General features: G+C 64.3%; 4 protein-coding genes and 1 long non-coding RNA gene across 7 annotated transcripts; 2 read left to right on the top strand and 3 right to left on the bottom strand.

Annotated features, from left to right (window-relative positions):
• The first annotated feature begins 203 nt into the window (after window positions 1-203).
• On the top strand, window positions 204-3,822 carry BTBD17 (BTB domain containing 17). The gene is made up of 3 exons (XM_064395619.1): window positions 204-431; window positions 1,454-1,730; window positions 2,246-3,822. The coding sequence occupies exons 1-3, from the start codon at window positions 341-343 to the stop codon at window positions 3,324-3,326; spliced, it is 1,449 nt and encodes a 482-aa protein (XP_064251689.1). The 5' UTR covers window positions 204-340; the 3' UTR covers window positions 3,327-3,822.
• A 648-nt stretch (window positions 3,823-4,470) lies between these two features.
• On the bottom strand, window positions 4,471-10,347 carry DNAI2 (dynein axonemal intermediate chain 2). The gene is made up of 12 exons (XM_064395618.1): window positions 9,482-10,347; window positions 9,220-9,381; window positions 9,020-9,141; window positions 8,363-8,505; window positions 7,754-7,867; window positions 6,327-6,466; window positions 6,030-6,152; window positions 5,609-5,835; window positions 5,327-5,462; window positions 5,103-5,249; window positions 4,814-5,011; window positions 4,471-4,734 (listed from the first exon to the last, which is right to left on the bottom strand). The coding sequence occupies exons 1-12, from the start codon at window positions 9,662-9,664 to the stop codon at window positions 4,684-4,686; spliced, it is 1,746 nt and encodes a 581-aa protein (XP_064251688.1). The 5' UTR covers window positions 9,665-10,347; the 3' UTR covers window positions 4,471-4,683.
• A 165-nt stretch (window positions 10,348-10,512) lies between these two features.
• On the bottom strand, window positions 10,513-17,594 carry TTYH2 (tweety family member 2). Of its 3 annotated transcripts, none has more exons than XM_064395648.1 (15): window positions 17,383-17,594; window positions 16,710-16,882; window positions 15,454-15,565; window positions 14,439-14,659; window positions 14,265-14,360; window positions 14,111-14,183; window positions 13,948-14,017; window positions 13,751-13,806; window positions 13,579-13,671; window positions 13,412-13,504; window positions 13,190-13,332; window positions 12,919-13,104; window positions 12,771-12,849; window positions 12,370-12,382; window positions 10,513-11,550 (listed from the first exon to the last, which is right to left on the bottom strand). In XM_064395648.1, exons 1-15 carry the CDS (start codon window positions 17,509-17,511, stop codon window positions 11,507-11,509), a joined length of 1,581 nt encoding a protein of 526 aa, XP_064251718.1. In that variant the 5' UTR covers window positions 17,512-17,594; the 3' UTR covers window positions 10,513-11,506. The 3 variants fall into 3 exon arrangements, with proteins under 3 accessions (XP_064251718.1, XP_064251716.1, XP_064251717.1); XM_064395646.1 differs by having other exon boundaries at window positions 12,370-12,387; XM_064395647.1 differs by lacking the exon at window positions 12,370-12,382.
• Window positions 17,595-17,947: 353 nt separating this feature from the next.
• On the bottom strand, window positions 17,948-19,334 carry RPL38 (ribosomal protein L38). Its single transcript, XM_064395713.1, has 5 exons — window positions 19,225-19,334; window positions 19,031-19,062; window positions 18,788-18,848; window positions 18,210-18,332; window positions 17,948-18,037 (listed from the first exon to the last, which is right to left on the bottom strand). The coding sequence occupies exons 2-5, from the start codon at window positions 19,031-19,033 to the stop codon at window positions 18,012-18,014; spliced, it is 213 nt and encodes a 70-aa protein (XP_064251783.1). The 5' UTR covers window positions 19,034-19,062; window positions 19,225-19,334; the 3' UTR covers window positions 17,948-18,011.
• Window positions 19,335-19,361: 27 nt separating this feature from the next.
• On the top strand, window positions 19,362-21,291 carry LOC135284306 (uncharacterized). Its single transcript, XR_010349732.1, has 2 exons — window positions 19,362-19,499; window positions 21,124-21,291. It is a non-coding gene; the product is annotated as an uncharacterized LOC135284306 (long non-coding RNA).
• Window positions 21,292-27,641: the final 6,350 nt, after the last annotated feature.

Genomic DNA, 27,641 nt, shown 5'->3' on the forward strand with positions numbered 1-27,641 from the left:
GGTGATGGGCCGCTGCCGGCATGAATACCCATGAGCCGGGGGGAGCGGGAGGCCACCGAGCTGTGCCCTGAATGCAAAGACCCCGGCACAAAGGGCCGCGGCCACGCGTGGGGCTGCGGCGCCAGCAGCAGGTGCCGCACGGCGACGTCCCCGCTCCGCAGCACCCCGGGGTGCGGGGCTGGGGCTGGGGGTCACGGTGGGATGCGGGGAGGCTGGAAGCCGTTCCCGTGGCAACCACGGGTCCCAGTTTCCACCAATCGATGCGGCGGCGCGGGCGCTCGTGGCCTACATAAGCGGCGGGGCAGCGTGCGCCGCACCCGGCAGATGCGCCTGCGAGGCCATGGCCGGGCTGACCGGCACCCGGCCCGCCGCCCCCCGCCGCTGCGGCTGTGCCGCCGCCTTCCTCCTCCTCCTCTTCACCGTGCAAGCCGGTAAGGGTGGCCGTGGCGCGGGGAGGCGCGGAGGGTCCCCCCGAGCCGCGGGTAGCGCTGCCCTCGCCGGGTGCCGGGGCGCGGCTCGGCGGCTGATGGAGAGCTGAGCGCGGCGCTGCGGCTGCCGTCGGGCTGCCCCGAGGGGATGGAAGTGGCTGCGGGATGCGCTGCGCTCTCGGAGCCGGGTTGTGCTCGCTGGTGGTGCCCGGGGAAGGGCTCGGTGGCGGGCAGACGAGTCCAGCGCCGCGGGGTACGGGGCTCCTGCTCCTCTCCCTCATCCCCGCTCCCCTTCCTCACCCCCCGGCCTTAAGCCGGCGCTGGGAAGGGTAATCCGTCGGCAAGACGGGATTTGAGAAGGAAGATGGATTTGAGACAGACGGGGCCGAATTCCTCCTGGGGGAGAGATACTCCGAGGAGCGGGTGGCAGTGGTGTCAGGAGGGAGAAGAGGAGAGGAAGGAAGGATCCCAGTGCCCACAGGAGCATGGAGACCCAGATCCACATTCCACATTCCCAGATCCCTCTCCAGTCCCTGTTGTGATCCCAGCACAGACCTGAAGTGACACCAGGGCAGCTGGAGTCCCCAGGCTGCTCGGGACCCCATTCCTGGCTGCGGGGCAGAGCGTGCCTGGCTCCCCACACCCGGGGGCTCTCTGTCCCCCCACGTATCCATCCGGGATGTGAGGGATCAGGGCAATGCCCGGGGCTCCCTCTGCCCACAGCGGGGACGGGATCAGGACAGGCAGGCCGGGCTGAGAGCCAGTGCCGCCGGCATCCGGCCATTTCCCAGCACACCCCAGCCTGGGACATGGTGGTCTCAGCCCTTCTGCTGCAGAAAGGCAGTTTTTTGGCTCTCAGGGACACAAATGTCCCCATGTCCTTTGTTCCCCCACACTCCCTTGGCGCCAGCAGCCCTTTGGCACTGGGGGAGCGGAGGCAGGAGGTGCACAGCCCCCGGTAACCCCACCCCACCTCAGTGCCTGGCACTGGGGTGCAGCTCTGGGACGCTCCCATCTCCCTGCAGCCCAAAAAGCCGACTTTAGTGGGGACTCCACGGCGGCCACCATCAACCACTCGCTGACGCTGCTGCAGCGGCTGCAGGAGCTGCTGCAGAGCGGCAACGGCAGCGACTCGGTGCTGCGGGTGCGCTCGGCCGCCTCCGACGAGCCCAAGGTGTTCCACACGCACCAGCTGCTGCTGAGCCTGCAGAGCGAGGTCTTCGAGAGCCTCCTGCGCAACCAGAGCGTCGTGACCCTATACGAGCCGCCCGAGACCGCCGCGCTCTTCGAGAAGTTCATCAGGTGCGTGGGGACACCCTGGGGTGGGGAGCACAGGAGGGTGCAGCTCTCCTGGGAGCTCCACGGGGAACTCCACGGGATGGGGAGGCCCAGAGGGATGCAGCCAAGGAAGGGGGATGCTCCCTTGGGAACCACAGGGACCTCGAGGGATGTGCATTTTGGGAGGGATGTGCATTTTGAGAGGGATGCAGCCCAAGAAGGAGGATTCTCCCCTGGTGACCATGGAGATCCTGTGCAATGGGTGTACCTGGAGGGATGCAGCCAAAGAAGGTGGATGCTCCACTAGGAACTTCATGGGATGCAACCAGGGAAGGAGGATGCTCCCCTGGGGACCATGGAGATCATGGGGAATGGGAGGGAAGTATCTAAGGAGAGGGGGTGCTTCCCTGGGAGCTCTGGGGACCCTGTAGGGTGGGAATTCTCAGAGGAAAGCAGCCCAGAGCAGAGGCTGTTGCCCTGGGCTGGGTTCCAATGTTGCCCCTTGGTCCCCAATGTCACCAGCCCCTGCTCTGCCCCAGGTACCTGTACTGCGGGGGGGTCTCCATCCTGCTGCACCAGGCCATCCCCATGCACCAGCTGGCCAGCAAGTACCGGGTCTGGGGGCTGCAGCGTGGCGTGGCCGAATACATGAGGACCCACCTGGCCAGCGAGTCGAGCCAGGGCCACGTGGTGGGCTGGTACCACTACGCCGTGCGCGTCGGGGACGCGGCGCTGCAGGAGAGCTGCCTCCAGTTCCTGGCCTGGAACCTGTCGGCGGTGCTGGGCAGCGCCGAGTGGGGCTCGGTGAGCGTGGAGCTGCTGCTGCTGCTGCTGGAGCGCTCCGACCTGGTGCTGCACAGCGAGCTGGAGCTCTACACCGCCGTGGAGGGCTGGCTGAGCCGCCGGCAGCCCGAGGCGCCCGTGGCCGAGCGGGTGCTGCGCGCCATCCGCTACCCCATGATCGCGCCCAGCCAGCTGTTCCGGCTGCAGGCGCAGTCGGCGGTGCTGGCGCGGCACCGCGCCGCCGTGCAGGACCTGCTCTTCCAGGCCTTCCAGTTCCACGCTGCCTCCCCGCTCCACTTCGCCAAGTACTTTGACGTCAACTGCAGCATGTTCCTGCCCCGCAACTACCTCGCGCCCAGCTGGGGCTCCCAGTGGGTCATCACCAACCCGGCGCGGGACGACCGCAGCACCAGTTTCCAGACCCAGCTGGGGCCCAGCAGCCACGACGCCGGCAAGAGGGTGACCTGGAACGTGCTGTTCTCGCCGCGCTGGCTGCCCGTCAGCCTGCGCCCCGTGTACTCGGACGCGGTGGCGGGCGCCATCCAGCCCGTGCGCATCGAGGACGGGCGCCCGCGCCTCGTCATCACCCCGGCCATGAGCAGCCCCGACTTCGCCGGCGTCAGCTTCCAGAAGACCGTGCTGGTGGGCGTGAGGCAGCAGGGCCGCGTGCTGGTCAAACACGCCTACAGCTTCCACCAGAGCTCCGACGAGGCGGCCGACTTCCTGGTGCACGCCGACCTGCAGAAACGCACCTCCGAGTACCTCATCGACAACTCCCTGCACCTGCACATCATCATCAAGCCTGTCTACCACTCCCTCATCAAGGTGAAGAAGTAACAAGGTGCAGTTGGGTCCTGCCATGCTGGCCCCAGCACCACGGGGGGAACGCTTGGTCCTGTAGGTAGATGGGGGTTCCCTCTCTGGGGGGCTCCAGGACTGGGCTCTGCACTGCCCACCCCTCCCTGAGTGTTCCCCTGCCACGTCCCGTCCCCATCGCTGTCCCTGGGGATGGAGGATGCTGGGAGTGCCCCAGACCCATGTAGGGGGTGCAGGAGGTGAAACGTGCAGCCCACGGGCACATCACAGACCCCAGTGGGTGTGGGGATGGGGATAGGGAGAGCCCATCCTTCCCGTGGGGCAGCCCCGGGGTCCCTCTGTGTGGGCAGCTGGGTCCAGCTCAGGAGCAAACGGAGCTGCCCAGTCGGGGGGTGAGGGGCCCATCAGCCTCCCCCAGTGGAGGAGGGGTGGGGGGCACTGTCCCTACTTGGCGGTGGCAGCTGCCCCATTCCTGTCCAGGTACACCCACCCCTTTCCTAATAAAGCAGAAAATGAGTGTGGGACGTGTGGGGCATCTTTGGGGTGACGCTGCTCCCCAGCCCAGCTCCTCCTAATGGAACTCCTGGGAAGGAGAGCACCCATCCAGGCACGGATGCATTTCCCTGTGGGATTTAGGTCCCTGCTTGGCATGGCTTTGGGGGGGAGATGGCCCCTGAACCCTGTCCTGGCATTGCTCACCCACAGGTGGGTTCAGCCCCTGGGCAGAGCCTGGGGAAGGGTCCTGCCGGGGGGCTGGCCCTCAGCCCACAGAGAGCCACCTGTGTGATGTCCCCATCGCTGTGACAGTGCTGCTGGCAGCTCGTTAATGATTAATTAAGTGGGGTGAGGAGTTGGGGTGGCTGCTGGTTCTACCAGCAGGGCTGTGTTTACCCAGCACTGATAACCCAGCCCGGGGCTGCTCCTGTGGGGACACAGGGCTCTCCTGTGCAAATGGCCCAGAGGGGACTGGGGCCCCCTGCTGCCACCAGCCACCCTGCTGTGCCCTGCTCCATGGCTTGGGGACACTGAGGGACACCCTGTGCTGCCCTGGGTGCTTGGCTGTGCTCAGGTACTGGCTTTGAGTGTCCTGGATCAAGGAAAGGAAAGAAGGAGCAGGAGGACGTGACTTTCCCACCTTGACCCTGCTGTGACAAGAGAAGAAATGTGATGTGGAAAGCACCAGTTTATTCACGCCAAAGAAAATAAGGATGCAAAGGCCAGGGAGCAGCTGTGGGGTCAGGGGGCTGTACAGGGTCCCCCACTTGCCACCCGAGGAGGGCAGAGAGCCCAGGAGAGCTGCCTGGCCTGGTCCCTGCAGCAGCTCTGGCATGGAGGGGAAAGGAAGGTGCAGCTGGAGCACACTGACCTTGGCATCCTCCTACTCTTTCTCCTTGCTTCCCTCCTGTGCAGCTGCCTGCCCCTCTTCACCCTGAAAGACAGAGTTCACCCTGTTCCCTGCCCTTGCTGGGGTCCCTGCCATGGTGGCCAGGCTGTCCCGTCCCCGTTACCTCTCCGGCCACTTCCAGGCCCCTCCTCTGCCGCTCTGCCTTGATGCTGGACAGGAAATCTGCTTGGGCCTGCTTGAACACCTCCTGGGGATCCTCCTGCTCCTCTGGCTGGACCCGCAGCCGCTCCTGCTCCCGCAGCAGCCGCTCCCGATACTTGTCCTGCAGGACCTTCTCCCGCCTGGCCTCCCGCTCGAACATCTGGGGGCAGATGTGGGCACAGGGGACCCCGTGATGTGTCTGGGGACAGCGCCGGGCTGCAGGCAGAGTGTGGGGCTCAGGTGGCACATACTGCAGAGGACAGGGTCTTCTCGTTCTTGCGGAGGGTGCAGAGCCCTGGGGAGATCTCCAGGAGGGACACGGTGCCCTGCCGGGTGCCAAAGGCGATGATGCGCCCGTTGTCCTGCGAACACAGGCTGAGCAGGGGGTCGTTGGACACCTGGGGACAGGGCACAGGTGGGTGGTGACACTCGGCCCTGGGGTGGTGTGAGGGTCGCAGAGGTGCTGGGGACCCACCCTGAGGCTGAGGGAAGGTTCCTTCTGGTGGAAGAGGAAGTCCCAGATGTCCAGGGTCCCGTCCGACCTGGCGGTGAAGAACACGGCCGGCTTCACGGGGCTCCAGCACACGTCCAGCAGGTAGGAGGTGTGGTACCTTCCAGCAGAGCCAGTCCTCAGCCACGCTGGCACGGCCCTGCCTCAGCCACCAGCCCAGAGCTGACCTGACCCCAGTGCCACCTGCCCTGGGGATGATTTCTGGCCGACTAAAGGCCCTCTACTACTTCTCTAAAGGAGACCTACTTGGTCTCCATAATTGATGATGAATCCATCAGCTCCTCCGTCCAGATCCGAGCAGTCCAGTCACCGACTGACAGGAAGACTTTGGGGAAGAAGGGGTTCCTGGTCACCCTGTAGACAGCCCCGATGTGGCTCCTGAAGATGTTGGCGATTTTCTCAGGCGGTGTCTTGGCGTCGCGGTTGCAGGAGATGATGATGCCCTGCTCTGTGCCCACCAGGAACTTGGTGGGCTGGGGGTGGGAGCAGGAGAGTGCAGCTGTCAGCAGGATGGAGACCCCATGGTGTGGGGGGCAGCGGGGGGATCCTGCTGCAGCCAGAACCCTGGGACCCACCACCATGGGGGGGTTTAGGGACGGGAACCCCTGGGCTGGGCTCCCCCTCCTGCCCAGGCCAGGGTGTGGGTGGAGGGCACAGGGACACTCACCAGGATGGGTGCAAAGTCCAGGGAGATGGCACCCAGAGCCTGCTTCAGCTGGTCTTGCCGGGTGATGTCCAAGACCAGTCTCTCGCTGGGCTGTGACATCTTGCGGATGTCCCACCACAGGACCTGTGGGGACACTGCGTGGCAGGGGCTGTGGGGGCTGCTCCCAGCACAGGCAGAGGGGCTGCCAGTCCTGCAGCTGCTCCGTGCCAGCCTGGGAGACCGAGATCTTGTGCTGCTGAGGGGCAGGGCTGGCACAGGGAGCTCTTTCAGGAGCCCTCCCGTGTTGCAGCCCCTCACCTGCCCGTCGGTGGAGCCTGAGAAGCACTCGGTGCCCGTTCGGGAGGGCAGCCAGCACGCTCCGTACACGGGGTCCCTGTGGCTGAACTCCACAGGGGTCATCTCCATGGGCAGCCCCCCTTTCCTGGTGTCCCAATACACTGGGAAGGAAAAGAAAAGCCCCTGCCCAGCTCTTTTGTCACATTTCCCCCACTTTCCAAGTTGGAACAGAGAGGAAACCTCACCCAGTGCTTCCCAGAGATCATCCAGGGTGGCGGGAGAGGTGGGAGCACAGCACCCATCCAGCTCATCCCCAGCATCCATCCATCCATCCATCCATCATCCATCCATCCACCATCCATCCACCATCCATCCATCCATCCATCCATCCATCCATCATCCATCCATCCACCATCCATCCATCATCCATCCATCCATCCATCCATCCATCCATCCATCCACCATCCATCCATCCATCCATCCATCCATCCATCCATCCATCATCCATCCATCATCCATCCATCCATCCATCCATCCATCCATCCATCCATCCATCATCCATCCATCATCCATCCATCATCCATCCATCCATCATCCATCCATCCATCCACCATCCATCCATCATCCATCCATCCATCCATCATCCATCCATCATCCATCCACCATCCATCCATCCATCCATCCATCCATCCATCCATCCATCCATCCATCATCCATCCATCATCCATCCACCATCCATCCATCATCCATCCATCCATCCATCCATCCATCCACCATCCATCCATCATCCATCCATCCATCCATCCATCCATCCACCATCCATCCATCATCCATCCATCCATCCATCCATCCATCATCCATCCATCATCCATCCATCCATCCATCATCCATCCATCCATCCATCCATCCATCCATCCATCATCCATCCATCCATCCATCCATCCATCATCCATCCATCCATCCATCCATCCATCCATCATCCATCCATCCATCCATCCATCCATCCATCCATCCATCCATCCATCATCCATCCATCATCCATCCATCATCCATCCATCCATCCATCCATCCATCCATCCATCCACCATCCATCCATCCATCATCCATCCATCATCCATCCATCATCCATCCATCCATCATCCATCCATCCATCATCCATCCATCCATCCATCCATCATCCATCCATCCATCCATCCATCCATCCATCCATCCATCCATCCATCCATCATCCATCCATCATCCATCCATCATCCATCCATCCATCCATCCATCCATCCATCCATCCATCCATCCATCCATCCATCTCAAGTGAATGGCACAGTGCCCTCCCCTCCCTGGCTGCCCGCTCAGGTGAGCACACACCTGGCCCCAGGTAAACCCCAGGGGCAGCCCAGATCCCGGCAGTGCAGCAGGGCTGGAGCCAGGCTGGAGCAGAATTAACCCCTCACCTATCTGCCCGTTGTAGCAGCCTCCCAGCACGTGATGCCAGTCCTTGGAATTGTACTCCAGGGTCACCACAGGGGACGAGGGCTTGAGGGTGAGCTCTGGGGTGTAGGGTTTTTCTGCCAAGGAGGGATGAGTGAAGAGTAAAGGATGAAGCCCCCAAAAGCAGCCCCCAGCCCACCCCGCTGTCCCCACCCCTGTGTTCCCTGACACAGCTGTGCAAGATGATGAGCCCATGTCACTGGGAGCTGGCCTGGGGACAGCCCTCAGTACCAAATCTGCATTCCCACCCTTCTTTTTGTCCTTTTCACTCCAAAACACGTCAGGTGTGAGACAGGCTTGGACAAGTCTCACCCCGGGCTCCTGCTGCCTCTCCCTTCCTTCCTTACCAGCTGAACCACACCACCAGACCCTCACGTGAGGCTCTGCTGCCTGGCTGGCTGGGGAACCACAGAGTGGGATTGCAGTGGTGATTTCCCCCCTCCCAGCTCCCATTTCTCCTGTTTCTGCACTGAGGCTCCCCCAGCGACCCTCCCCGGGGTGCTGCAAGCCTCCACTGCTCTCTGAGACACAAAGTGCTTCCCTTATCCTGGAGGGTTTGGCCTTGCCCTTACCCAGATCCCAGATGTAGGAATCAAAGCTCAAGTCCTTCCTGCTGTCCTGGAAGTCCAGGCTGCAGTAAGCCACGGCCATGGCGCGGTTGCCGTCGGGGTGCCAGGAGACGTGCGTGGCCATCCTCCTGGGCCTGTTGGGGTCCCTTTGGGGCACACATCAGCCAAGGTGGGTCAGTTTGCAAAGCCCTGGGATGAACATTTCCCACAGGGAGTTGTGGGAACCACAAGGAAACCAATCTGCAGCCCTCAAGCCTTGAGTGCAGGAAATGATTCTCCTGAGGGGTCGGGCGGGGGGAGAAGAGTTGATGATTTCATCCTCTTTCCAGTCATACCTGTCTAAAAATCCAATTGTCTTACTGGATCTGACTCCTAAACACCCCTGATGTGGAAATTAACCTTAGAGGCACCGAGAACAAGGAGGAAAATCCAAAAGCACCATCAGGAGATGCTCAGAGCTGAGTCTGACCCTGGCTCCCATCCCCAGATCGCCTGGGCAGGGCGAGGGGCAGGGATGGAGTGGTGGGGCAGGCAGGGTTCGGGTTTGGGGATCTCTGCACCCACAAACTGCAGCAGGACCACCCCAAACCCACTGGAATTTAACTCCTAACGTTCCCCCATTTTCTGTGAAGGCTCTGGAGACCCCCCGGGCTGTGCTACCTGACAACATTAATTGTTTTGGCTGAGGGATGCTCCTCCTCCTCCTCTTCCTCCTCTTCCTCCTCAAAATATTCCTCGTAGATGTCGATGGTGTTGTTCTGCCTGATGTAGTGCTCCATCACCTGCAGGGACAGCACGGCCGTGGCTCTGGGGGGCTCCGGGGGGCCCGGGGGGTCTGGGGGGTCAGGGCAGGCTCTTACGACGCCGAGGCGCTGCACGGTCTTGGTGTAGATCTCTTCCCTCTCCACCTCCTCCCGGTAGCGGGACGTCAGCTCCGAGTTCTTGGGGTCGACGTGCTTGGGCCAGCCGCCCTCCACGTGGTTCACACCGCGGCTGGACACCTCTGCCCGCTGCGTGTTCACCTGGGGACACGGAGGGGACAGCGCCCTGAGCCCTAAAGGGGGCTGTCACACCCCCGGGCCAGCTGCCCCTCACGGGTGACACGCCGGGCTGTCCCCGTACCTCGTCCAAGGCCATGACAGGGCCCTCCTGCACCCCGAAGTGCACGGGGTCCTGGGGGATGAAGTCGTCAGCCAGGCTGGGGTCGGGCAGGATGTCCACGGTCACCTCGGCCAGAAGGTCTGAGAAGCTGCAGGGCCGGCCGAAGTCGCTGCGCTTCCGCGAGTACTCGTACTTGATCTCCATGGTGGCACCGAGGGGAAGGACTGCGGAGCTCCAGAGGGAGGGTCCCCAAGGGAGCCCCAAAAGGAGGGGGGACTCAGGGGTGGAGAGCTGCAGTGGGGATGGAGGGCTGAAGGGAAACAGCGGCCTCAGGGAGGAAGAGAGAGTTCCGAAGGAGAGTGGGAGCCTCTGAGAGGACCCCAAAAGGGAGTGGGGATCTCAGGGAGATCCAAGGAGAGGGTTTCAGGGATGAAGGAAAAGGAAAAAAGGAACGGGAGCCTCAAGGAGACCAAATGTGAACAGAGACCCTGGAGAGGGAGGATGCTGAAACAGACTCAGAACCTCTGGGAGCCCCAAAAGGAAATGGGGTCTCAGATGGAGGACCCCAAAAGGGAGTGGGGACCCTCCAGAGCCCAAGAAGACTGTGTGGGCCTTGGGAATGACTCAAAAGGGATCAAGAACCTCAGGGAGTCCCAGAAGATCCCAAAGGGAATGGGAACTTCAGCACGGCCCAAATGCAAGCAGGGATCCTGCGCAGGGAGGGCCTTGAGAGGGCCTCCAAAGGCAGCCAGAGCCTCAGGGAGCCCCAGAGCGGAGCTGAGCCACAGGGACGGAGCGATGAAGCGCCCAGGGTGACGAGGGAGCCGCGGAGGCCCCGGGAGCCCGGCGGGGCCTGGTCCCGTCCGCTCGGTGGGGCCCGGCCGGGGACGCGTCGCCGTTGCCAGGCAACAGCCTGCCCCGATCACGTGACACCGCCACCACCGCGATGGCTGCGGCAACGTCACGTGACAGCCGCCATGTTGGGAAGGTCAACGCAGAAGTTTCCCAAACATTGAATTATTCCCCAAAAAAACCCGCAGGGGAGACAGTAATTTAGTCCAAGTGTTTATTATCTTTTCTCCCAAAAGGGCACAAACAAATCCAGCCGGACTCCAGCTCCCAGCCGGAGTCCTTCGGTTAGTTCACATGCGGTTACAACAGCTCCTCTACCAGTACCGTTACATGGAAACGTTAAAAGCCAAGAAAATAAAAAAATCCCTCGGGATAGTCCCCAAGGGGGGGATGCTAGTCATGGGGAATGTGGAGAAGGGGATGTCCTGGCCCTGGGGGGCACACCACTGCCCTGTCCGCACCTTTTGGGGTCTGGGTGGCTGGGACAGGGGGAAGGGGCCTTTCCTGGGGATCCATGTGCCAAAGGGCAGCCCCAAAGGGCCAAGTTCAGCTCGAACTGCTCTCCCAGCTCCTCACCCTGGCGCCCTGGGAATGCTGGCTGAGCCTCCAGGGTGGCAGGTCCATGCTGTCCCTCCCCAGGGATGCCCCCGCAGCTCCCGTCCCTCTCCTGGGGATTTGTGACCACTCCAGGGCTGCAGGAGGAGGGGAGCCTGCCCCAGCCCACACCCGCCCTGGGGAGCCAAAAAAAGCCTAAACCCACCCCAAATCCCACTACAAACCCCACTGCAGCGACTCCTCTCTGAACAGAGCCAGCACCTCCCAAACCCCGGGGCGAAGCGGAGGAAAACCAGCAAGGCCAGAACATCCCTAATTCACCATCCTGGGAACGCTGCGGCCGTGGGGGCAGCCGGGAAGGGCTGGGGAAGGGCTTGGGATCACTAGTGGTTGGTGCTGCATTGCTACGGCAGCCCCTGCCCTGTGTTCCAGACTGTGTTCCAGAACGTTCCGCAGGGACGGGAGGAGCTCCGGAGCCCCCTCCGCGCTCTGGGAGCCCGTAAGGCAGCGGGATGTGGGGCTGCCGGGGCAGGGGGTGCTGGGGGGCTCCCCGGCCCCGCCGTGGCTCCCTCCAGGCTCTCTGGTGTCCCGGGCGCCATCCCCTCCTAGGCCGGGAAGTCGCCGCGGTGCCGGACGCGCTCATCGGTGACCGCCAGGTACGTGGCTCTCATGCTCGGGGAGTACTGGGGGCACACGGGGGGTCAGCACCCCAAACCGCCCCGCGCTGCCCCCGTGCTGATTAATCCCAAATTCATCGGAAAGGGCCAGGCCCTGCTGTCAGCCCCGCTGAGGGCTGGGGGAGACAAGGCCCCCCCCTCCCCAAGACAAAACCCTTCCAGCCCATCCAGCCCCGCTCTGCCCCTCCCCAGGTTCATCCTCCATCTTCCCAGCTTCCCAAATTCATCCCAAATCTGCCTGTAGGGGTGTGTGTGTGGGATGCCAGGAGGCCAAGCCTGCAGCCCCCCCAGGATCACATCCCCCCAGCATTTCCCAGCAGGGAGGATCATCCCGGGCAGGCATTAAGGAAGATTATTCCGAGTTTGTTATTCTGGACTCGGAAAGTGTTTCCTCAGGGATCTCAATCCTGGGTGAATTAGACTATTCAGAGCTGGGAGAAGCATCCAATTAATCCCCCCACTCGTGTCCCCCCCGGGAGGAGGCTCTCGCCAGCTGCCAGCTCTGTGAGATGGGATCCAAGCTTCCACCTGGTGGAAAAATCATCCCTGGAGGAGAGTGACAGTATTCCTGCCACAGCAGCATTCCTGGAGCCTTATCCTGGGTGGAAGGGGCTGCACTGCTGCAGGGATGGAGACAGGGACCAGCGTCCCAACAGGCGGGAGCTGAAAACCCTCCTGGCCCTTTGTCCCCCCCTCCCTGAGCTCTCTGCACCCCAAAAGCCAAGCGGGAAAAGGGGATGGAGGGAGGTGTGGAAGGGTGAGAAGGAGGGGAGAACCTGGCTGCTGCCCCGGGATAAGGCGGGAGAAGGAAGTGGCCGAACTTACTCTTGATGGGCAACTTAGCTCCAAAATAATGGATGCAAAAAATTAAAAGAAATCACAAAAAAAAAAAAAAAAAAAAAAAGAAAAAGAAAAAGAAATTTAAAAAAAAAAAAGACAAGGAATAAAAAATGAAGCAGCAATACCAGACAGGGCAGGATTAACGAGCAGGGAAATGGGAATGCGAGGGGAGAGACTGCGAGGAGCATCCTCTGAGAGCCAGGATGGAGAGGAAGCACAGGGAAGGGAGAGAGGGGAGGCTTATTTTGGTGTCCCCTCCCCGTGGGTGGCCGGGAATTGGATTAGAGCCGAGCAGGAGGAACCAGAATCTCCCATCCCTGTCCCACCCAGCAGATCCAGTGACCCCCCGGGTGTCACAAGGGTTTGGCCTCAGTCCCCCATCGTACCGTGGGGGGAGGAGAGCCCCTGCCGATGAGGGGCACGTTCTCGTAGCGGGGGTTCCCTCCGAAGAGCACGGCCTGGTTCCTGGGGGCACACGAGACCCGTCACGCCCTGCCCGGCACGGCCGCCGGGCGGGGGGCTCGGGGGGCTCACATGTACTCGGAGACGGGCGCGTTGGACACGGTCTGTGCCGGGGGGTGCAGGCTGCTCTGGCTGCCCAGGCTGCTGCTGTAGCTGCAGAAGCTGCGCAGCTGCCCCCGCGGCGGGCGGTGCGCGGCCATGCGCCGCGCCTGCGGGTTGAACGGGTCCTCCTCGTCCATGTCGTCGTAGTCCCGCTCCCTGTGGGGACAAGGCGCTGCCAGTCACACCCCGGTGACAAAGCTGGGGGTCTCTGTGCCCGGGGGGGGGTCGGGGGCACACGCACCGCCCGGCCAGCTGCTGCCAGGCGCGCGGGGCCGCGCAGATCACCGTGGAGAAGGCGGCGGCCGCCAGCAGGGAGAAGAGCCCCAGGTAGAGCAGCCCCTCCACGCCGTCGTAGCAGATCCCGATGAGGCCATCCAGGTAATCCTGGCGGGACACAGGCAGGGCAGCGCTGGTGGCACCGCAGGGGGACCCCAGAGCTGGTCCCCAGTCAGCCCCCCCTCACCTTGTGCAGCCCCCGGCAGTCCAGCAGGGCTGTCAGCTGGTGCAGGCTGGTCTCCGAGGAGTTGAGGAGCTGCTGCACCCCCAGCAGGTCTTTCTGTGGGAAAGGGGGGGTCAGGCAGCTCTGGGGAGCAGAGAGAGGGATGGGGACACCTGCTCCCCCTCCTGTACCTCAGCTGTGGGGAAGAGGGGCAGTGCATACTGGATGAGCCCCTGGATCTGGATCTGCATGGTGGTCAGCGAGCGCTGGAACACGGTGAGAGCCTGCAGGGGGGAGTGGGGCACAGTCACAGACCCCCCCAGCCCCAGGCAGCACCAAAGGGGGTACCCACCCCCCCTGTACCTGCTGGAAGGGGCTGCTCAGGCTCTGGTCACAGTACAGGTAATAATGAACCACCTCTGCAGAGAGAACGGGAACATCAGCGGGAGCATCCTGGGGCACAGGAGCCGTGGGGGGACAGTGGCAGTGGGGGCACCAGGCCCCCAGGTGGGTTTTGGGGTCCTGCCCGTGCTCGCCTCCAGCTCTCAGCCAGCCCTCACCTGCGCTGATCTCATCGTCTGTCTGGTTCATGATGAACTTGTCCGGGGCCACGCAGAAGTCGCTGGTGCCCTGTGGGGACAGAGGGATGTCACCGATGCCCGCAGTGCTCGGCACAGCCCCGAGCAGCCCTTCCCTTCCTCCCTCCCCTCCTGCCCCACTCACCACCGCCGCTGCCGTGTCCACGGCCATGGAGGCCCAGCTGAGGACCAGCATGAGCAGCCCACAGCACAGCATCCTGCAGGGAGAGCGGGAGCACGAGAGGGGAGCATGGCTGGGGTGCCCCTGAGCCCCCCCAGGCCGTGCCCAGGGTACTCACATGACCAGGAGGCAGCGGGAGTGCTTGGCCAGCCCCAGGCAGGCCAGCAGGCAGACGGTGAGCACGAGGATGAAGAAGAGCAGGTAGGCCAACCACCTGGGTGCAGAGGAAGGCTCTGTCACACACAGGCACGTCCCCGGCCCTGCTGGGACACCCTGGGGCGCTGGAGCTCACCGGTAATACTCGACATAGGCCACCTGTCCCGACAGCTCGGTGAGGTCAGCGCTGACGCCCCGCCAGGCCGGCAGCCCCTGGAGCTGCAGGGCAATGCTGCCAGCCAGCTGCTGCGTGAACTTGAGGGTCTGCACGTAATCCCCCCGCGAGGCCAGCAGCTCGTTCAGCCGTGCCAGGTGCTGCTCCAGCGCTCCCTGCATCTGCAGCGTGGTGCTGGCAACCTGCGGGATGGTGCAACCGGGATGGTCAGTCCCCGGGATGGTCAGTGCCCTGGCATGGTCAGTGCCTGGGATGGTCAGTGCCTGGGATGGTCAGTGCCCGGGATGGTCAGTGCCCGGGATGGTCAGTGCCCTGGCATGGACAGTCCCCTGGGATGGTCAGTCCCCGGGATGGTCAGTGCCTGGGATAGTCAGTCCCCAGGATGGTCAGTGCCCGGGATGGTCATTCCCTTGGGATGGTCAGTCCCTGGGATGGTCAGTCCCCGGGATGGTCAGTGCCCTGGGATGGTCAGTGCCCTGGGATGGTCAGTCCCTGGGATGGACAGTCCCCAGGATGGTCAGTCCCTAGGATGGTCAGTCCCCAGGATGGTCAGTGCCCTGGCATGGTCAGTTCCTGGGATGGACAGTCCCCTGGGATGGTCAGTGCCCGGGATGGTCAGTCCCTGAGATGGTCAGTGCCCCAGGATGGTCAGTGCCCGGGATGGTCAGTCCCTGGGATGGACAGTCCCCAGGATGGTCAGTCCCTAGGATGGTCAGCACCCACCAGCCTGGCAGAGCCACATGCCCCATCCCTGGAATGCTTTCTCCAGGAAAGCAGCTCCACCCCACCCCTGAACAGCCCTGCCATGGCCCTGACCCGGCCCTGCCGGGCCACAAAGGTCCCTTTCTGTGGGGTGACGTCACCCTCCCGCGCTCGGCCAGCACGGCCACCCCGGGGACATGGCCGGACGTCCCTCCCTGGCGCTTCAACCAAACCCACAGCAGGGGACTGAGGCACCCCGGGGCCGTGGCCCTACCAGGGAGTCGATGCCCGTGAGGGTCTGGTTGGCGTGGTCCAGGGCATAGAGCAGCTGGAAAACCCCGTCGTTGGTCTCGCTGTTCCCGTAGAAGCCGACGCCGACGGCCGCGCTGTGGGCAGAGAGGGGACCCTGATGGCAGGGGAGGGACATGCTCACCCTGCCACACAGGGGACACTGCCCTGCTGTTGGGGGACAGCCCACCAGCGGCAGGGCAGGGGCAAAGAGTGGGGCAGGGACAGCACCACGATGGGAACCTGCTCCTGCTGGTGACAGGGGCCTGGGGACAGCCGGAGCTGCTCCGTGGGCGCGCTGGCTTGGAAGCTCCTCCTGCCAAACCCCGAGAGATTGAGGGCGGAGGGGCTGGGCCAAGCAGATTAGGGGAATCCGCTGGAAGCGCCGGGCTCCAATTAAACCTTCGGCTCCCTGCAGCTGCTGCAGAGCTCCCCACGGAGCTGGGATGATGCTCGGAGCTGGCTCCGAGGACAGAGGTGCCCGTGGCCATGTCCTGGCCGGGCACGTGCCCACACGTGGCTGGTGCACACGGTGCTCGCCAAACCCCAGTACAACCTACACACACCGGCCCAGCAAGGGGCTGCTGGGGGGGTTCAAAGCCCCCGGGAGCTGCAGAGTGCCCCCCTGCCATGCTGGGGGAGCTCATTAGTGCTGTTTCCCTGTCTCCCTGTTTCCCCGCTCCGTGCGAGGCTCGCAGGCAGCCATCTCGCTCCGCCCCAGCACAGCTCCCTTTGTCTGGAGCGAGGGTCGTGGCCAGGCAGCCAGAGGGGCCCGTGGCCCATCCTGCTCCCCCCAGGCCACCAATGCCGGGGGACACTCGGGTTGGCTGCCCTGGGGGTCCTCCCAGCCACGGCTGCCCCGAACCGAGGTGGGCTTGGAAAGCCCCCAGAGCGGTGCCGGGTGAGGAAGCGTCCCCTTGTCTAATTGTTGTGGCTGCAATTAAGGTCGGGCACAAGGGACCCGCCAGCTGGGTCACGCTGCCGCCCGCCATCTGCTCTGGGCTGGGATTATCGAGCGGCCACGCTCCCGCCCGGGATTAGCCGGGAAGGCGGCACAGCCCTGACGGGGCCGGGGCCGGGCCGGCCCGCAGCTGCTCCCTGGGGCTGCCCCGGCAGCTGCACGGGAGCAGGCAGGGATGGAGCACGTTTGTTGCACAGATCTAATTAAAGCGACTCGTGCCTGGAGCGCAGAGTCCCCTCGGTGACAGGGGGACAGCAGCAGGTCCCTGTCCCCGTGCTCACCAGCAGATGAGCCCGGCGGTGACGGCCATCCAGGTGACACAACACGAGTGGGGCCGCTTGCTCTCGGGGTCCTGGTCCCTCTTGCAGCAGCACAGGCAGATCAGGTACACGATGAGGAAGAGGAGGTTGAGGCCGAGGCACACGGCGGCCAGCAAGCCCAGGACAAGCAGCGACTGGAAGGAGAGAGGGGACAGTGAGACGCCGTGCCCGTGACCCGCTCTGGCGGCCGCGTTCCGCGCCCCACGGGACTGTCACGTGGGGAAGAGGAAGAAGCGTCCCCGTCCCCGTCCCCAGCCTGTCCCCATTCCCACGCAGGGCCCGCAGCCGCGGGGGCCGAGCCGGGGCCGCAGCCGCCCTTGCGGGGCTGTCGGGGCCCCGGGAGCGCGGCGCTGCCCCCTCCCCGCGCAGGGTCACGGCGGGCCGTGCCCCGGGACGCCGGGGGATCGCGGCGGCTCCGGGAGCGGGGCAGGGGCTCGGGGGGAGCAGAGGGAGCGGCGGGGCCGGGAGGGGAGCGGCGGGGCCGGGGGTGCCGGTGCCGGCCGGCCCGGGCGATGAAAGGCGCTTTGTGCGCCGTGAGATCAGAGCTGGCGCCGGGCGCGGCGCGGGGAGCGCGGGGCGAGCGGGACCGGGAGTGGGAGCAGGGGGCGCGGGGGGCGCGGGGCCGGGCCGGTACCTGCTGGTAGTCGGGGTCCTGCGGGCGGAAGGTGCTGGGCACGGGCTGCAGGCGCGGGCCGCGGTGCGGGAGCCCGTGCAGCCAGGCCGCCCACCAGGGCGCCAGGTAACCGGCGCGGGCGGGCCCCATGGCGGGCCGGGGTCGCCGCGCTGCCGGGCGGGGGGCGGCGGTGCCGCCACGCCGCGGGCTCTGCCCGCCCGCCCCGGGCCCGCCCCGGGAGCCACCCACCGGTACCGCCTCCCGGTGCCGCCCCGCGCCCCGCCCCGGCAGCGGCCGCCGCGCAGGGGCCGCGCACGGCGACACCGCGACACCGACCCCTGCTGCAGGGACACCCGACAGCCCTGCCGAGCAGGACGCGGTGGTGGCCCTGTGTGCCACCCCCGGTCCCGCGGGTCCTGTCCCCCGCTGTCACCCACAGCAAACGGGCAGCTCCGGTGACTCCCCGGTGCCGCCCGGTAGCAGACCCGGCCCCCGGCCCCTGCCGGGAGCAGCACCAGCCCCAGGAGCCCAGAGCGGCTCCAGGGCCGCGAGCAGCAAGCTGTGACAGACCAAACGTGACACCAGGAACAGTTTTTTTTATTTATTTTAACAAACACAGAGACTCCAACAGGCACGCAGCTGATCCCGGCTCACTTCAGCTCCTTCACGGCCAGACCTGGGAGGAGAGAGGCCATGGGCTGGGGGCCCGGCATGGAAGGGGTGCCTGGGGCCCTCCAGCTCCACGGGGACACCAGCAAGGCACTGGTGGTGACAGCAGGGACCCCTGCCCAGGGAGGGGCTCTCACCCCCCTCAATCCCACCCACCCAACAGGAGACTCCCGGGGTACCTGGGGGCAGGGACTGCTTCAGCTTCTCCGCCTTCTCCTTGTCGGTGATGACCAGCGTGTACAGGTACCGGCTGCAGCGCACCTTGAACTTCACATTGTCCTTGTTCTTCTTGATCTTGACGGCTGCGGGGTGGAGGGGACAGCAGGGACACCCCGTGTCATCCCTGGGGACCCCAGTGCCCCGTGCAGAAACCTCCAGCCCCACCCCGAGAGAAAAAGCCCCGTGAGGGCTCAGCTCTCCCTTGTCACGGGATCCCGTGACAGCCAGGTCCAAACAAGAGGGAGAAGAGGGAAGACCCTCCTCCCGTGCTGTTGAGACAAGGCAGCACTCTGTCTCAATTATCCTCGCTCTGTGGTGGCAGCAAAACTCTGCCGCTGAGGATGAGGAGTGAATCGCCTGCGGGGCAGAACTCCAGGGCTCCACAGAGCAGGGAAGGTTTGGGAATTGCCTCCAGGGGTTTGGCAACCCCGGGGACGCAGAGCTGGGGCTCCCGGGGACACCCCCACAGCAGGGCCGTGTCCCCGAGCCACAGGCACTGCCGGGCGAGGGGCTGCAGCAGCCCCAGACCCCCACTCACACTTGGCGTCCTTCCGCCGCGCCGTCAGCAGGAAGTCCTTGATCTCCTCAATCTTGCGAGGCTGCGAGGCCGAACACAGATGGGAATCATGGAATGTTGCGCTTGGAAAGGACCCCAAAGCCCGCCCGGCTGCGCCCCGAGCCGCGGGGCTCACAGAGCCGCCAGGGCCCCGCTCACACACGGCCAGCCCGCGCCCCGGCCCCCAGAGCCAGCCCGGCCTCCCCCCGCAGCCCCGGCCCTCACCATGGCTCCCGCGCAGCTTCAGCAGCTCCAACCTGCGGTAAAACCGACCAAGATGGTGTCAGCCCCCGCCATCGGGCGCCCCCGAGCCCCCTCCTCCCGCCCGGCTCGCCCCGGGGCCGCCCGGTGCCGCGGGGCCGCGGATGGCGGCGGATCCCCCCAGGCCCCCCCGGGTCCCCCCGGCCGCCATCGCTCACCCGCAGCCGCTGAGAACAAACCGGAAATGAGCGCGGCACTTCCGCATCCGGGGCTTTATATCCTACGGCGCGGGCGGCGGACAAAAAGCCTCGGATGGCGGCGGTGGCGGCGGGAGCTGCGCTGAGGGGGCCGGGCTCAGCCCCGGTGCGGACGGGACGGCACCGGCGGCCGCGGGGGAATGCCGGCACCGCCAGCCTGCCGGGGGCTGCCGGGCACGGCTGCTGGCGTTTCCCGAGCCGCTGAGCCCCTCGGGCATGCTCCGCCTGGGAGCCCGGTTGGTGCCGGGGCTGCCATGGCCCGCTCGTGCCGCCAGAGGGAGCCTGGGGCCCGCGGGAAGCGGCAGCGCCCGGGGTGGGGCGGGAGAGGGAACCCGGTCCTGGCCTGGCGCTGTCCCCGTCGGGTCACTGCCCTCATCCTGGCCTGGCACTGTCCCATCCCCATCCTGCCAAGCCCTGAGTGCGGCTGTGCCAGTTTCTAGGGGAGCTGGGCCGGTTTTTGGGGTGCTGGGCATTTTTTTGGGGTGCTGGGCCGGTTTCTTGGGCATCCTGGGAGAGTTTTTTGGGGGTGCTGGGCAGGTTTATGGGGGTGATGGGGCATTTTTTTGGGTGCTGGGTGGGTTTTTTGGGGTGCTCGGCCGGTTTTTTGGGGTGCTGGGTGGATTTTTTGGGGTGCTGTGCCGGTTTCTGGGGGTGCTGGGCCATTTCTTGGTGTGCTGGGTGGATTTTTGGGGGAGCTGGGCCGATTTTTTGGGGGAACAGGCCCGTTTTTTGGGCGGTGCTGGGCTGTTTTGGGGGGAGCTGAGCCACTTTTTGGGGTGCTGGGAGAGTTTTTTGGGGGTGTTGGACCGGATTTTTGGGGTGCTGGGTGGATTTTTGGGGCAGCTGAGCCGGTTTTTGGGGTGCTGGGCAGGCTTATGGGGGGTGATGGGCCATATTTTGGGGTACTGGGCCGGGTTTTTGGGATGCTGGGCAGGTTTATGGGGGGTGATGGGGCATTTTTTGGGGTGCTGTGCCGGTTTCTGGGGGTGCTGGGCTGTTTTTTGGGGTGCTACGCCGGTTTTCTGGGCATGCTGGGCTGTTTTGGGCGGAGCTGAGCCACTTTTTGGGGTGCTGGGAGAGTTTTTTGGGGATGTTGGACCGGGTTTTTGGGGTGCTGGGTGGATTTTTGGGGCAGCTGAGCCATTTTTTGGGGTGCTGGGTAGGGTTTTGGGGTTGCTGGGTGGATTTTTGGGGTTGCTGGGCCGGGGTTTTGGGGTGCTGGGCAGGTTTATGGGGGGTGCTGGGCCGTTTTTCGGGGTTGCTGGGTGGGTTTTTGGGGTTGCTGGGCCGGTTTTTGGGGTGCTGGGGTGCCCCTAAGGGTTCTGGATGGAGTCACAGCCCCCAGTAGCTCCCAGTATCCCCCAGCCCAGTTACTGGGTGAAACCCGCCGTGCCAGCCCAGGGCTCCCAGCCGGGAGAGGATTTTGGGGTGAGACCCTTCCCCCTCGCCGCCAAAGGAGCTTTTTAATTGTTTGATTTACTTATCTCCTCTCTGATGGGCTGATCTACTCCGCTGCCTTTTAATTGCTCCCGAGCCCGGGCGGTTTTTCACCATTTCAGAAATGCTGAATGCTGTAATTAAAGCCCTGGCAGCGTAAATCAGCGGCGCGAGCGCGACAGCCCCGAATTAAAGCTTTTGGCACGACAATAAAACTAAAGTGCCGCGGAAAGTGCCCGTGTTGGCACCGGGGGGGGCTGAGGCACCCCAAAACCCCCCGGGTTTTATGGGATCACGGGAAGATTCGGGCTGGGTTGGATGTTTTGGAGCAGCCCGGGATGGTGGGAGGTGTCGGGGGAGGGATGGGATGAGTTTAGGGTCTGTTCCCTCCCATTCCATTCCATTTTTGTGTCGTTAATGAAGGTGTGAAGCCAGCCCTGGCCCTCGGGATGGGATATTCCAGCCAGCTCCTTCTGCACCCCAAATCCACCCCAAATCCTTCCCTGGGGCAGGGAAGGGGCTGTCCCCTGTCCCCCCTCCCCGGGGAAAGGCATCACTCCTCCTTTATTAATAAATTTAAAGCTGAGTGGGTGCCTAAATCAACAAAAATAATTCATGAGAGTCGTTAGCTGCTCAAAGTCAGGCTCTTTACGACCGACTTTAAATTAAAACAAAAATTAAAATTAAGAAAAGCCAGCCCCGACCCCCCCACGTTGGAATCTGCTTTTCCCAGACATCAAATGCATTCCCTGCTGCCTCCCCCCGGCCCGGCCCGGCTCTGCCGCCGCAGGAAATTCAATTAACGCCCCGAATTCACCCTCCATGCCAGGCTGAGATTAAAAACCCCCCGGGTTCTGCTCGGGGAGCGCCGTGGGAGGCTGGGGGGGTCCAGCCTCGTGGTTTGGGGTGCCCCGGAGCCCCTTGGTGTGTGGGGCTGGTGAGGTCGCTGGGGACCCTTCCTCCTCCTCCTCCTCCTCGTCTCCAGCAGCTCCAAAGGGAGTCCCTGGAGGAAAGATGAGATTCCAAAGCCACCCCAAGGCATCCCTTCGTTCCCAGCACCCCTCCAGGAGCTGCGGGTGGCACCTGGGCCCTTGGGGACCTGGTGGCATGATGTGGGACCTGGTGGCACACTGGGGGAGCTGGTGGCTCAGTGTGGAACCTCAAGGACCTGGTGACACAATTTGGGACCTGGGGACCTGGTGGCACAGTGGGGGACCTCGTGACATGATGTGGGACCTCAGGGACCTGGTGGCACAATGGGAGACTTGGGGGACCCGGTGGCTCAATGTGGGACCTGGTGACGTGATGTGGGACCTCAGGGACCTGGTGGCACAATTTGGGACCTTGGGGACCTGGTGGCTCAATGTAGGACCTGGTGACGTGATGTGGGACCTCGGGGGCCTTGTGGTACAATGTGGGACCTGGTGGCTCAATGTGGGACCTGGTGGCGCAGCCCCGGGTCTGTCCCTTGTCCCCCTTGGGGACCCCGGCAGCCCCCGGGGGGATAGGGAGGTGCCGCGGGGCGTCCCCGGCGGTGACTTCGCCTTCTCAGCGCCGGCAGGGAGTGATCATCAAAAAGAGACCAAAAACGGGGGTTTTTGGGTCACGGTTCTGCTCCATCCCTGGATGGTGGAGGAAACTCCGCCCCGAGCGTCAATTATCCGTAATTAGCCCGTCCTTAATGGGGCTGCAGATGAGGAGAGCCTGGGCAGGGCTGTGGGGCTGGGGCAGTGAGGGGGGGGTCCCTGTGGCAGCTCCGGTGCCCCCCACCCGGCGAGGTCACACGGGAACGAGGGAGAGGAGGGAGAGGCCAGGCCAGGCTGGACGGGGCCTGGAGCACCCCGGGGCACTGGGACGTGTCCCTGCCCACGGCGAGGGGGAACTGGAGGGGCTTTAAGGTCCTTCCCAGCCAAACCATCCCGGGATTCTACGGCCACGCTCAATTTCGGGGTCCCACATGGACCTGGGCACGGGAGGTGTCCCTGTCCTCGGGAATGGGGACATCCCGGGGGGGCCGAGCCCCACGCTGGGGACACGAGTGGCTGAGACACGGCGGGGGGGTGGCAGATGGAGCCGTGCCCGGCAGAATCCCGGGATCAGGCTGGAAAAGACCAGGAGTGAATCCCAGCTGTGCCCATCCTCTCCTTGTCCCCAGCCCGGAGCTCTCAGTGCCACCTCCAGCCCTTCCTTGGGCACTGCGGGCATGGGCACTCCAAACCTGCCCGGGCAGCTCTTCCAGGAGGGAATTCCCCCTGAACTGAATTCTTCCCAACACGTGTGCCCACACCGTTCCCAGGGTGCTGGCACCCCTGTCCCTGTCACCGTGCAGCCCTGCTGTGCTCTCCCAGTCCCTCGGGGCTGGGGAGGGAGCAGAGGCACGGCAGGACACGTTCCCTGCAGGGTCAGGGCACAAACTGCAGCAGGAATTGATTCCTCCCCCAGTTCAGCAGAATTTCTCCCCCCAGCGCAGGGGAGAAAGGTGGATTGCCCTCTCTGCCGTGTGCTGGGAGCATTTATCACTGCCAGGGAGAGGAATCTCTCCTGTCCCCTCTTTTCCCCCCTTTCACTCTCATTTTCCTGCGTGCCCGGATCTCCGCGCGGGGCTCCCGGGCCCATCCATCAGCCACGGGCAGTTTGGGGCCCAAACCCCACCTCCGGGGGCTCCGTGCTGCTCTCCCGGCTCTTCCCCCTTTGTTCCGTGCTCGGGGAGGACAAAGGCTGAGGGGGCAGAGCTGAATCCCCGGAAACAAAGCGCCTGTTTTCATGGAAATGCCCTGGGAAGGAGGCAGCAATGTGGGGAAGGGGGAGCGCAGGGCTGGGAGAGGTCTGGGGGGGATTTGAGGCCGTTTTTGGCACCGCGGCGTGGCCAGAGCAGGGAGAAGAAGGATCCCTGGGCTGGAAGTTTCCTGCAGGCAGCGGGCACTGCTGGGAGCTCTGGAATACAGATATTTTTTTAAATTAGGGATGGGCTGGGCTGGATCCTGCCCGGGCAGAGCACCCCGATGGAGCAGGAGCAGCATCCACACGGGGAGCAGCTCCTGCTCTGCCCCAGATTGTTTTGGGGGCTCTGAGAAGCTGGAGCCGGGGGGTGACACCCCAGTGTCCCCCCCTGTCCCCCCCAGAGGGGCCCTGCCCTGGCTGGGGGCACAGGCCAGCACGTGAGGTGCTGTGCCTTGTCCCCGTGTGTCCCTCAGTGTCCCCCCAATGTCCCCACACCCACCGGGGGTCACCAGTGGTTCCCCAGGGGTGGCACCTGACACAGCCGGGACCTGATGGGACACAGGGGACCCCACCCACGGGGGGTGGGCAGTGCCAGGCGGGCACAGAGCAGCGCCGGGTCGGGGCTGGCACCGCGGCACGGGCAGCGTGTGACACGGACGGGTGACACCCGGGTGAGGACAGAGCAGCTCCCTGTCCCCGCTCTCGCTCCAGCCCAGTTTGGTCTCATCCTGCAGAGGAAGATTATGGTAATTTTCCTCCCCCCTCCCGCATAATTTCCCGTCCGGGCTGCAGCGGCGGCGGCGGCGGGAGAGGCTGGGTGATGGGAATGTCATCCGCGATTCCATTATCTCCTCCTGCCTCCCTGCTTCGTGCTCCTTGTGAAACCTTCATCCAGATCTGCCGATCTAATTAGGACAATTACAGCGCGAGGACAGCTGAAACCCGCGGCGAGAGGGGCACCAGGGATTGGGAAGGGCGGGTCTGCGGGATTTTTTGGGATTACTTTGGCTCTGCAGGGGGTGGATGGCACTGGGGGGGGGGTCCCAGCCCCATGTTCTGCTTCCCGGCGTTGGTTTTGGGGCGAAGGGCCCCAAGAGTGACCCCATGGCCGTGTCCTGCCCGTGCTGGTGACACCCCCGTGTCCCCCCACGCTGCTGCCACGAGCTGCGGGGTCTCAGCTGCCAGCCCTGCCCGTGGCCCCCGCTGTCGCTGTCCCCGTCCCGGGGGTGCCGCAGCTCCCGCATCCTCATCGGCATTCCGCGGGCGCGCCGCGGCAGCTGGCGGGATGGCAGCGGAGTGACAGCGGTGACAGGTAACGCCAGCCACGGCGACAGCGGCAGCCGGCGGCTTGGCAGCCAGGCCGCAGCCCCGCCGGGCTCCGGATCCGCCTCTCCAGGCCGGGATGTGCCGGGGAGGGCTGGGAGAGCCCCGGGGGAGCTGCTCCAGGGGTGCCGGGGGCGCTCCAGCAGCCACGGGCGCGGCGAGGACAGAGCTCTGCTGGCACCCAGCTCCGTGTGCCCAGCTGGAATGGGGCACGGCAGGGTGGCACAGCCCGGGGGTGGCTGTCACAGCAGCCAGGCCCCTGAGCTCCGCCGGGGGCGCAGCGATGTCACCCTGGGGATGCTGCACCGGCCACGGGGACGGCGGCAGCGAGGGCGCGGCTGCCCCGGGAGCCAGATCCGTGTCCCCGCGCTGGGATGTGGCACTGGAGCACAGCGACAGCCCCGGGGACGCGCCAGGCCCCGGAGCTGTGGGCGCAGCCCTGGGGATGCTCCCAGCAGGGAGCTGGGGAGCAGTCCCCTCGTGCCGCACCAAGACGGGGACAAAAAGCCAGGCGGGGACATTCGGTGACACTGCTCCCATCCCGGGGGGGCCGGGCACGGCGGGCAGAGCCGGCTGCGCGGGCAATTAAGGGAAGTGCCAATTGTCAGCGCCGGTGATTAACGCTGCTCCAAATCCGCATGAATATTAACGGCGGACACGGCCCAGGCTCCCGCGCCATGAATTCTGGATGAATCTTAAGATAAATCGTTTGGATAACTTAGCGGCAGCTGTACTCCCTCGCCACCCACTGCCTCCCAAAATCAGCTCACGTCAGGCGAGAGGAGCCAGCCCGGGCCGGGAATCGCGGCCGGGAGTGGCTGCTCGGGGCTGGGATCGGGGACAGAGGGTACCCGGGGCTCCCCGGGGCGAAGGCAAAGGCTGCGCGGCTCTGGCGCCTTCCCAGCAGCTGGTGACAAATCCTGTCACTCGGCACGCTGGCGCTGTCTTTGCACGGAGATATTGGCTGTGCCCGGGGCTCCTTCCCGGAGGGATGGCGTTTGTCACCGGCGGTGGGGATGCGGCGCGTCCCCTCCCGGCCCCACGCGCCCGTCAGCGGGAGCACATCCCGCTCCCGCAGCCCTGCCCCAGCACCCTCCGGCACAGGCGCAGGGATCCACCTTCCCGCCGGGAACCCGCCCGGCCCGGCCCCATTGGCATTCCGCCGCCGCGGCCGGGCCCGAGGCTCCTCGGGGGCCGCGGCCTTGATTGCATCCTCGTGCTTCCATAAATCAGCGCGGGAGCGGCGCTGCGAGCGGGGAATGGCAATGGCACAGGCGGGGTGAGGGCTGCCGTGCCACTGGGCTGGGGGACACGGACCGCCCTGGCACTGGGACAGGGTGCAGGGATCACCCTGGCACTGGGGTGGGACACAGGGACCACCCTGGCACTGGGACAGGGTGCAGGGATCACCCTGGCACTGGGATGGGATTCAGGGATCACTCTGTCACTGGGATGGGACACAGGGACTGCCCTATCACTGGGACAGGACACAGGGATCACCCTGGCACTGGAGAGGGACACAGGGATCACCCTGTCACTGGGACAGTATGCAGGGATCACCCTATCACTGGGTCGGGATGCACGCTGGCACGCCAGGAGCTTTCCCAGGAGGAGAACAGCTTCTCCCACCCAGCACCTACATCCCGAGGCACCTCTGTGTCCAGGGATGGTGCTGGAACCGGACCTGCCCCGATGCCCTCTGGATCTCCAGGTTTGGGCAGCCTCAGGAGGTTTCCCTTGGGAGGGATCTGCTGCCTCCTCCTCCTCCCCGCTCCCATCCACGGCTCTGCAGAATCCTGTCACAGCCCCTGCGTGACCCGCCGTGGCACCGTGCCCGCGGAAAGCTGCAAACCCGACCCTCGGCTGCCAAAACACCGTCAGAAAAATCAGGAAATTAGGTGCAAATGGCAAGAGGAGATTAACGGGAGAGGCCATTAACAGATTAAATCATTACACGGAGTCAGATCAGCGCACAAATAATATGAATAATAAACGTGGCTCGGGGGCAGCAGCTCCTGCTTCCCGTTTATCTGGAACAGAAGGCGAGGGCTGGTGACTGCCACCACCCACGTGGTGCGGGGACACAGGACACTCGGAAGGGCTCGGGGTTGGGGACAATGACGCCAGATGTGTCACTGTGACCCTGCCCCTTTCTGCGGGTCCCTTTTGGGGCCCCCCAGCATCCTGCAGCCCCCTCAGCCCCGCAGGGACCCCCTGAGCCCCTCTCCCACCCAGCCTTTCCCTCTCCTCCCGATCTCCCTCCCAGCTGTGTTCCCTCCCTGCCCGGGCTCCCCTCTGGAGAACGGGAGCAGCCACGTCCCTGCTCTGCTCCAAAAGGCTCAAAGGCAGTGCAGTCGCGTCAATAAAAGGCTCCAAACAATGGGAAAATGTCTTTTCTCCCTAACTTAATTTCATTCCCGTCACCAAAAACCCCGAGGAGCTGGAAACAAAGCCTGAGCAGCCTCTGCATGGGCACGGGGAGGGGGTCGAGCCCTCCCTGGGCTGCCACAGGGTTAATTCACATCTCAGCACCGTCACTTTTATTCTGCCGGCGAATCCTTTCTTCCCTAAATTCCTGCTCGCCCAGGAAGGCTGGGGAAAGTCTGAGCTGCTGCGACAACACCTGGGAACGAGTATTATTATGTGGTGTGACAAGGTTTGATGAATTCCTGTGTGCCTGGGGGAAGGGACTAAGTAGGTGAATGAAGTGCGAATATTCTCCGTGCCAATCAATAGCCTCGATTGAGCCGTCTGGGCACCGGTGACGTTTGGGTTTCACTTCCCCGGACAGACTGACTGCGCCCACAGCCTGGGAGCTGCGGGGGGTGAAGGGCTGCAAGAGCTGGCACAGAGGGCACAGGGTTGGGGTGGGCACAGGGCTGGGGTCATGGTTTGGG

The sequence above is a fragment of the Passer domesticus genome, chromosome 20 (genome assembly GCF_036417665.1).
Source record: "Passer domesticus isolate bPasDom1 chromosome 20, bPasDom1.hap1, whole genome shotgun sequence".
Taxonomy (NCBI): Eukaryota; Metazoa; Chordata; class Aves; order Passeriformes; family Passeridae; genus Passer; species Passer domesticus.